Source organism: Cervus elaphus, chromosome 23 (genome assembly GCF_910594005.1).
Source record: "Cervus elaphus chromosome 23, mCerEla1.1, whole genome shotgun sequence".
Lineage (NCBI taxonomy): Eukaryota > Metazoa > Chordata > Mammalia > Artiodactyla > Cervidae > Cervus > Cervus elaphus.
Genome location: NC_057837.1, coordinates 64,323,218 through 64,333,375, shown reverse-complemented (window position 1 = coordinate 64,333,375; position 10,158 = coordinate 64,323,218). Strand labels below are relative to the sequence as shown.

Sequence of the window (10,158 nt, the reverse complement as noted above, 5' to 3'; positions counted from 1 at the left end):
TCTGGGAGCAAGAGCCTTTGGGATTGATTCTACCCAAACAGCCTCTCAGTGCTTTTCCTCAGCATGGCTAGTGGAGGTGCCTGGCTCAAATCATTTCAGTAGCATTGGACCAGAGCTTCTGGGCTTCCCACGTGGCCCTAGTGGTAAAGAACCCATTTGCCACTGCAGAAGGTGCAGATTCAGTCCCTGGGTTGGGAAGATTCCCTGGAGTAGGATATGGCAACCCTCTCCAATATTCTTACCTGAAAAATTCCATGGACTGAGGAGCCTGGTGGGCTACAACGATGGACTTGCAAAAAGTCAGACACAACTGAGCTACTAACACACACACACACACACAGACCAGAACTTTGTAAGGAGGGGTTTAGGGAACTGTGGAGAGTCCATAGAAGAAAATTACTGACACATTGAGTCAGGGAAGGCTTCCAGGAGAAAGAGAAGGGACACAAGCTGGGTGCATTGTGACAGTCCAACTCAGGAGAAGCTGAGTCCCCCTTTCTGTCTGCAGGCTACAGCCTGCTAGGAAGGGAAGAAGGAAAGGGCTAATGCATATTAATTGAAAACTGACAACATGCCAATTACTGTTATCCATTCTACAGCAGCCTGGAGAAGGGAATGGCAACCCACTCCAGTATTCTTGCCTAGAGAATCCCATGGACAGAGGAGCCTGATGAGCTACACAGTCCATGGGGTCGCAAAGAGAAGTGATTGAGCGACTGAGCATATTCTACATCAGAACAGCCCTGACAAGTCGGTGCTATTTCAAACCCCATTTTGTAGCTGAAGAAGCCAAGAGTTGGACTAACTTTGCCCGAGGTTGCAGGGGGAGTTAACAGAGCAAAGCTGGGGTTCAAGGCCTGATTTTTCTGACTCCAGAGCCTGGGTCTTTCCCACACATTAGCTGCCACCACCAAATGCAGGAGAAGTCTGTTTCTCAGTTGGATGCCCACCAACAATGTCGACAGAAATTATCCTCTCCTCTCTGCCATATGTCCATTCTATGCCCATTCATGTTTGACTTCCAAGCCCTCCTTCCTCAGTGGGGTTCCCTGCTAAAACACACTTCACTTCTTCAACATGTATTTCTCAAGCTTTTCTTGTCTCCCCTGTTATAGAATACCATGGTTGAGTAACAAAGATGTGGTTCATACTTACTCTTGAGGAAATTTCAGTGGGAAATAGGGAGAGGTAAACAACAACAAAATGTATGTATGTTATATAAACCACTGAACTGTGCTCTGAAAATGGTTACAGTGGTAAATTTTATGTTATGTGTATTTTACCATAATAAAATTTTTTTAAAAAAATAATTAAATTAATTTTTCAAATTAATTTGAAAAAAATAATTAAAATAAAGGAGAATGTGCCTTGCACTGTGAAGGAAAAATCAGGAAACTGTAATAGGGACAGCAAAGTGGGGAGACTTTCTTTTTTAGGAATTCTAGAAGTAGGTAGTCCTTTCCCTTCATAGAGTTCTTCTAGGTGACCATGGCACAGAAGTCAGGAGACCAAGACACTGACCAGTTGGAAACTTTGCTCTTCACAATGTCAGGCTTCCCCCTAATGCTTCCAGTCCTCCCCATCGAGGTAAGGTCCTTTGGCCATGGGAGCAGTTGGATCCTGTACAGGAGTGCCTCACTCTGCACACTGGATTGCAGGAAGAGGGGGTCACTGGTCATATGTAGATGCAGCCTAAGCCTGACCAGAGAAGGGGAAGGGTTCAGGCCCTTTCACTGGTTCATTCTGCCCAGTCACAGCCTTCTTTCACCTTACATGAGACACTGATAAGTGAACTTTTCCTTAAATCATCAAAGAAATAAGTATATTTGAGGGTTTCCCTGGTAGTCCAGTGGTGAAGAAACCGGCCTGCTGATGCCGGAGACATGGGTTCGATCCCTGGGCTGGGAAGATCCCACATGGTGCAGAGTACCTAAGCCCATGCATCACAACTACTGAGCCTGTGCTCTACAAATGATGAACCACAACTAATGAGTGTGAACCACAACTAATGAGCCCACGTGCCACAACTACTGAAGCCCACGCACTCTGGAGCTCATGCTCCACAATGGAAGACACAGCAATGAGAAGCCTGTGCACCGCAGCTAGAGAATAGCCCCCTCTCACCACAGTTAGAGAAAACCTGAGCAGCAGCAAAGACCCAGCACAGCAAAAACTGAATAAATATTAATAAAATTATTTTAAAAAGAACCAAGTATATTTGAGACTTTCCTGATGGTCCAATGGCTAAGACTCTGGGCTCCCAATTCACGGGGCCTGGGTTCAATCCCTGGTCAGAGGAAGTTCAACGAAGTGCAACAAAGTTCAAAGATCCCATGTGCTGCAACTAAGACCAGGCACAGCCAAATAAATGAATAGATAAAATTTTTTTAAAGCAATGAAACTGTATAAAATTGTCAGAACAATCACCTTAGGACTCTGGAAATTGACCAAAGGGATACATCAAATGGAGATGCATTTATTCTAGAGAAACTATCAAACCTCAGTAAGATCAATGAGTTTCATGGTGCATTTTAGACAGCAGCTATTCCCACCTCCCCCACTCCAGCTTTGTGGTGGCAGTCCTGCAAGAGTGGGGATGCCTGTGAGCACTAGGAGCTTTGCTCTTGGAAGTCATTGATTTGATTTGGAGCAGAGTTTGGAAAATTCTTGCCCATGGATGCTGTTGAAAATAACAGCAATCTAGTGGCAAACAATCAAGGAAAATCAACAGTGCAGCAATCCTGAGGTCATGATACTGGTTGGGACAAGCAACAGACCGGTAAGCCAGCCAGAAATTTAACAGATCTGGAAAGAAGATAGTTACTGTGGGTCTTAATAAAGTTTCACACATCCCTGGTGGTCTGGAAGGCTGCCTACGTATACAAGCCTATACACATGCTCAGGAGAGACGGGAGAGGGTTCTAGGTATCCTGTCATCCTTGGCTGAATGTGAGGTCCGGAGCATGCAGAAAGTTAAAGGGGATGAATTTGTAAACTGCCTGAATTGTCAGTGTGTTCTCCAAACCACATGGAGATCCATTAGTAAAGGGCAGAAGCTTTATTAGCTCAAGATGTTTAAGTATAACTTACAACAAATCAGTGACTGGACCATTAAACTACATTGAACCATGGTCACCCCTAACCCTTCATGATCCTGGGTTAGGCAAATCCTTGATACAAAGTCATGATCCATAAAATAAATTGGACTTCACCATGACTAAAGTTTTTGCATTTCAAAAGACACTAAGGGAAAAGTTTGCAAACCACGTATGATAACGGACTTATATCCAGAATACATAAGGAACTCTTAAAAATAGTAAGATGACAGCTTAATTTAAAAATGGGCAGAAGATTTGAATAGATATTCTCTAAAGAAGACATATGAATGGCTAGCTAATAAGTGCATGAAAAGATGCTATGCATCATTAGTCATTAGGAAGATGCAAACTAAGACCATAATGAGATACCATCTCCTGCTCACTAGAATAGCCATAATCAAAAAGACAGACAAAACCAAATGTCATTGAGAATGTGGAAAAATTACAACCTTCATACATTGCTGGTGATAAGTGTAAAATGGTGCTGCCACTTTGGAAAATACTTTGAAAGATTTTTCTTAAATATACAATTCCTAGCTGTCTACCCAAGAGAAATGAAACTGTATGTTCCTGCAAAAACTTGTAAACAAATGTTCATAGGAGCATTATTGATAATAGCCAAAAAGTGGAAATAATTCAGATGTCCATCAGCTGGTGAGTGGATAAACACAATGTGATCTATCCACACACTGGAATACTACTCAACAGCAGGAGTTAACTCCTGGTGCATGATACAGCATACATTTTAAAAAATAATATGCTGAGGAAAAGAAATCAGATATGAGAAACTGCATATTGTATTATTCCATTTATAAACAAGGCAAATCTTTAGAGAAAGTGGGTTAGTGGTTACCTGGAATGAGGAGTGGCATTGACTGCAGATGCAAATGGGGATCTCTGATGGAAATGTCCTAAAACTGGGCTGTGGTGATGCTTATACAGCTGTATACATTTATTGAATCATACGCTTAAGATGTGTGAATTTTATGGCATGTGAATTGTGCCTTGATAAAATTGCTAAAACGCAAAATGAAAGCTAATGTTTCAGGATGTTTTTAAAAGGTTATATTTTGCTAAGGCTGGATAAGAAGAGAATGGGGAATGACTGCTTAATGGGTATGGGGTTTCCATTTGGGATGATGAGTATGTTCTGGAATTAGGTAGTGGTGATGGCTGCATTATGGTGTGAATGTCCTAAATGTCATTGATTTATTGTACACTTTAAAATGGTTTAAATGGTAAGTTTTTGAGTGTTGTACAACAAAAATATTATGTTAGTTCATGTAAGTGAAACACCAATAAAACTTACTATGCATCTTTTTCTAGATGGTTTTTTAAAACCTTTTTTGGAGAAGGACATGGCAATCCACTCCAGTATTCTTGCCTGGAAAATCCCATTGACAGAGAAGCCTGTCGGGCTGCAGTCCATGGGGTCGCAAAAGAGTAGGACACGACTTAGCAATTAAATCACCACCATCATGTATGTTGGGGGTAAGTGTCTAGCGCCACAGTTCCATCTGATGTGGTTCCCACTTTGAAGATGTTTCCAGCAGCTCCTTGTTTTGTGCACTTCCGTCCTCTAAAATTAAGTGGAATTAATATTGAAGGTGTAAACGTTGTAAGTATTCAATAAACCACTGTTTTTTTTTTTTTTAAAAAAAGAAAAAGAAAAAAACCTTTTTATTTTAAAATAGAAATTAAATTAAATTTAATTTAATTAAAATTTAATTTAATTAAAATTAAAATTAAATTTAAAATTTAATTAAAATTGAAATTGAAAAATTACAAAAATAGTAAAAAGAGATCCCATGTACCCATCACCCAGTTTCTCTTGATGGTATCATCTTACATTATACAAACCAGGGAATTGACAGTGACACAATTAATTAGTCTGCAGTCAGTTCAGTCACTCAGTCGTGTCCAACTCTTTGTGACCCCAGGGGCTGTACCACTCCAGGCTTCCCTGTCCATCACCAAACCCCAAAGCTTGCTCAAACTCATATCCATCAAGTTGGTGATGCCATCCAACCATCTCATCCTCTGTCGTCCCCTTCTCCTCCTGCCTTCAATCTTCCCCAGCATCAGGGTCTTTTCTAATGAGTCAGTTCTTTGCATCAGGTGGCCAAAGTATTGGAGTTTCAGCTTCAGCATCAGTCCTTCCAATGAATATTCAGGACTGATTTCCTTTAGGATTGACTGGTTCAATCTTCTTGCAGTCCAAGGGACTCTCAGAGTCTTCTCCAACACTGCAGTTCAAAAGCATCAATTACTCTACAGACCTTACTCAAATTTTTTGGTGAATTTTTTTTTTTTTTTTTTTTTTGGTTGCAGTACTCGGCATATAGGATCTAGTTCTCCCACCAAGTTTCGAACCCATAGACCCTGCAGTGAAATCTTGGCGTCTGAACCACTGGACTGCCAGCAAAATCCCCTGGTGAATTTTTTAAAGCTATAAAATACCCACTGCAGATTTTCACTAGTTATGACAACTGTTTTCCTGTTCTCATCCCATGGAAGAAAACATTTTGATTTTTTAAAAAAATAAAATGATTTCTGACCCCACCCCCTCTATTAAAAACCTTAAAAACAACTCCGTTTTTCATTTTCTTGTTTAACATCTTCCACAGGCCAGGGCTGAATTAAGGGAGTGGCACTGGAAGTGAGGAAAGTGGTTTTGAGACAGAAACAAAAGGATTAAAAGTGGATTTGGAAATCATGGGAGAGGGAGGAGTCAAGGGTAACATATGGGTTCCTGGCTTCAGCAAGAGGTGAGGAGAGGAACACGGGCTGAGATACAGAAGTCTTGGGAAGGGTTTGGTTTAAAAGGAGGAACATGAGTTCGGTCTCAGGCTCGTCCGGGGTGACAGGTCTCTGAGACAACTAAGTCAAGGTACGACAGACTGCCGGGTTGGGGGGTCGAGAGAACAGAAGCAAAGTCTGAGCCGAAGTTATGCAATTGGAGAGGGGCCGTCACCCATAAACAGTACTTAAGGTCCCCTGTCCACTCTGTTCCTGTATCCCATAAATATTTCTTAAATGATTAAGTCTTAGGGATTCAGAGGTAAAAAAGGTAATCACGGGACTTCCCTGACGGTCCAGTGGTTGAGGATCCACCTGCCAGCGCAGGGGACGTGGATTTGATCCCTGGCTGGGAAACTGAGATCTCACACGCCATGGGGGCAATGTGCCCGCTTGCCGCAACTACCGAACCTGTGTGCTCTGGAGCCCACGTGCCACAACTAGAGAGAAGCCCACACACCATAATAAAGGATTCCGTGTGACAAGCTAAGACCCGAGGCAGCCGAAAACAATATATATATATAAAAATGTAAAGGTCAGTCCCTGTCTATGTGGATCTCGCACTCAAGGCAGGCAGCTTGAGTGTGACAGACAGGATAGGGTGGTGGCTTTGAGCCTAAAGGAGGGAGGTCACAATGTGGACTTTGTGATGAGATCTGTAATATACCCCTTGGCAGGGAGGACCCCACTGAGAGCTCAACCTCCCTTCTGTGGGAAGGATAGGGGACACACCATATGTTACCTCTCTGCCCTCACATCTTCCATCCCAGGCCCAGTTGGAGGGCCCTTTGGGGGTAAGCAAATGGACAGAGAAGTGGGAGATGAGGGCTTGGGAGGAGGTGTGGTGTGGAGGTCTGGGGAGCCACAGAGGCCCACTGGACAGAGAGTTGGGGGGCTGTCTATGACCTCAGTTTCTCACCCCTTCCAGTCCCAGGTAGAGGAACCAGTTGGCCGCCTGCCACTGGAGCCATCACCTGGGCCAGACATGAGGTGCTGGTGGCAGATTTTTGTCCTGTGCATCTTCTGGATGCTCCTCTTGTGGCTGATGGCCCCCTGCCTGGATCTGAAGACTGATTCAACACCCCAGAAAAAATGGATGGACGTGGCACCACGGCGTTGCAGCTGCCCTTGGTTCAAATTCAGGCAATGTGGCAGCCCGTCCGGGGGTCTCAACCACTCTGTCTGCCACCACACGGCTGGAGAGCGCTGGTTTGATGCAGGCTATGAGAAGATGAGGGGGTCCCTGATGGGAGCAGCAGAGTCCATGCACCCCGGTGCTGTGCTCTGGTGGTCGGTCAGTGGTCCACACTGGGGCGTCCCATCCTGTCCTCCCCCGGGCCCAGGTCACCTCCCACTTTCCGTCCCAAACCCCTGCCCTCAGCCCTGACTTAGAGTGCCTCCCATCTTCACAGCTTCAACTCCTGATCTCCCAATGGAGGTCCCACCCACTCAGATCTGCTTCCCTTCCTCCGGGAGCCAACACCTGGGTCTCGGCACCCCCATCTCCTCTCTCCTGCTGTTTTCAGGACCTGAACGCAGCAAGTGAGCTGGGCAGAGTGTGGAAGAAGCTGCTCAAGGTGATTCCCCGACCCTCAATGAGCCATTTTGATCTCTTCTGTGGGACTTGTGCCCTGATGGGGAATTCGAAGATCCTGCAGGCTGCCAGTCTCAGCAACAACGTCAACCAACCCAGCATGGTCTCCAGGTGGGCCTCGAGGAGAGGGCAGGGGACTGGATGGCCAGACCTGCCCCCAGAGTTCTTTCAGTTTCTACTCTCTTTCTCAGGATGAACCAGGTCCCTGTTCAGGGCATTGAGCTGCTGGGGAACCAAACCATGAGATGCTCCGTCTCCCACAGGAATGCCAGGGGCCAGGGTTCTTGGAGGCAGGTGCTGCTGCTTCTCCTGCAGCTCTTTGATCTCGCATGGACTTCAGATGCTCTGAGTGAGGAGATGGTGGTCTGGGAACCCAGACATTCTTAGTATGGCAGGTAAGGGGAGGGTACTGCAGCGGATGACAGAGGGGCCTCCAAGGAGACTCTCTACTGACTTACTGGGCACACCTGCCAGACCTTCCCAGGTCTCAGGGGCTGCTGAAACCCCTCCACTTCCTAATTCTGCCTTAGATTTCTGAAGGTGGTCCAGTTCCCTAGTAGAATGGAAGATAGAAAAGACCAGGTAAGGGTTCGACGGGTGGGAAGATGTGGTTGTGGGCTGCTGTGGGCTGGGACCCAGGTTGGCCACCTCCTCTTCCTCTCCAAGTCCTGGTGATCAGCCCCACCTTCCTCAAGTACAACTGGGGCAACAGGCTGAATTAGAGGGTCACTCTCCATCTTGGGGCTCATGGCTCTGTTCTGTGCCTTGCATACCTGTGACTCAGTTAAAGAGTCTTGTCCTTTCTTCACTTAAAACTTTTCCCTGCTGGTGGTCCAGTGCTTAAGACTCCACACTTTCAACGCAGGGGATGCAGGTTTGATCCCTAATTGGGGAACTAAGATCCTACATGCTTTGTGGTGTGGCCAAAATATTAAAAAAACAAAACAAAACTTTTCCCAGCTATGCCTTCAGCACAGAGTCTAAAAGTTTCTGCCCTCCAAGACCCTGTGTGGTCTGACCCCATCGCCTTTTCACACGCTGATCCCTCTGCCTGGAATGCCCTCCTCTTGTCTCCCCAAAGAACCTTCTCTTCCCCCAGTACAAAGAGAATCGTATGATGCTCTTTTCTGGGGTCTGGGGTCTGGAGTCACACTGTGTGCTCAGACTCTGTCTCCCCTGGGGAAGGTGAGCTCTGTTCAAGCTTCAGGAGGCAGCTGGTCACCCTTGATGTTGAATGAAGGGTGGTGGGATGAAGACAGGATTCAGCCTGCTGATGCATATATCCCTCTCTCATCCACTAGGATTCCCGCTTTGGATCTGGATCAGAAAAGCAAAGGAGGTGGTCCCCTTACTGAGAGGATATTAATCAGACCAACAGAGATTCTGTCCATGCTCAGTAAGAAGCAGAAATGGAGGTCAGCTAGAGTGGACAAGCTCGCTGTTCACACAAGTCCACACAAGTCCTTGTCCTTTGGGCCTGAATGCAGGGGAGTCTTGGAGTTGCAGCAGGACTCTGGGGACGTTCAGGGATAAAGGTCAAGAGGAAATTGTATAGTGATCAGTCTGGTACTGAATAAAATCCTGGCCTGATTCTCCTACCTTCGGGGACAGTGTTGGGGAGGAAGGGCCCGACTTGACTTTCATAGCTCAGGGACAATATTTGCATTAATTTCTATGCCTGGTCCCCTGGATCATGCAGGTGATGTAAATTTAGAGCCAGCTCCATGTCAAGTGCAGGCCCAGACTGAGTCTCCAGAGAAGTTCATTTCCCATTGGACAAAAGAGATAAGCTTGCTTATATCACCCTATGTTGGTGGGTGATTTTTTTGGGGGCCCAGCTTTTCACCAAAGATTCAGCTCTTTGAGGTTCCCAGTGTTTTGTGGGGGCCTCCGTTCTGATTCTCTGCCTCCCCTAGGATCAAGGTCCTCTGCTTCATGGGCATTAAACTTTTAAGTTTCTGGGTAACCCCTTAAGCATCTTAAGCACTCCCCATACTGTTTTTTCAGTTCTCTTTTCATTTCTGGCATCTAGGGACTTCCTGTTTTCTTTTAACCTCTGGTCTGCATTTAAAATACTTTTTATTAAACAATATAGATGTATATGCTTGCAAAATTACCAATTAATTCAGGAAAGATAAACAAGACATTTGAGTGGTAGTTGCCTCTGGGGAAGAGACTGGGTAGGAGGGGAGCAAGAAAGGGACGGAATCCTTCTTTTTACTTACTTTTTATACCTTTTGGACTATGTACCACAGACCCATATTATATATTCAATAATAAATATAATTTTAAAAAGTTAAAACTATGTTTTGACCAGCAGACTGGATTTTTATTGTAGGAAAGTTTTTAGGTTATCTTTTTCTTCATTAATTTGCTAGATCTGGAGTCAAAACTAAGTCTTTGTAGCTCTTCTGCAGTTCCATGAACTTGGTTAATATGTGATAAGGTCAGTGAGTTCTATGGGCAGTGGCTCAGTGCCTCATTCCTATGGAAAATAACCTGGCAGTTCATCAGAAAGTTAAACATAGAATTACCACGTGAGCCAGCAATTCCACTCTTAGGTAGGTTCCCAAAAGAAATGAAAACATGTCCACACAGAAACTCGAACCCAAATGTCTATAGCAGTATTATTCATGATAGCCAAAATGTGGAAACATGCATTCATGT

At 44.9% G+C, this 10,158-nt stretch overlaps 1 protein-coding gene across 1 annotated transcript; it reads left to right on the top strand.

Moving 5' to 3' along the window:
- Nucleotides 1-6,882: 6,882 nt before the first annotated feature.
- Nucleotides 6,883-8,074, top strand: C23H20orf173 (chromosome 23 C20orf173 homolog). The gene is made up of 4 exons (XM_043882826.1): nucleotides 6,883-7,191; nucleotides 7,424-7,602; nucleotides 7,755-7,886; nucleotides 8,022-8,074. The coding sequence occupies exons 1-3, from the start codon at nucleotides 6,883-6,885 to the stop codon at nucleotides 7,876-7,878; spliced, it is 612 nt and encodes a 203-aa protein (XP_043738761.1). The 3' UTR covers nucleotides 7,879-7,886; nucleotides 8,022-8,074.
- Nucleotides 8,075-10,158: the final 2,084 nt, after the last annotated feature.

Coding starts and splice junctions, on each gene's coding strand:
- C23H20orf173 (XM_043882826.1), top strand. CDS start 6,883: ATGAGGTGCTGGTGGCAGATTTTTGTCCTGTGCATCTTCTGGATGCTC. Junction 7,192..7,423: donor GTGCTGTGCTCTGGTGGTCG/GTCAGTGGTCCA, acceptor TGCTGTTTTCAG/GACCTGAACGCAGCAAGTGA. Junction 7,603..7,754: donor CAACCCAGCATGGTCTCCAG/GTGGGCCTCGAG, acceptor CGTCTCCCACAG/GAATGCCAGGGGCCAGGGTT.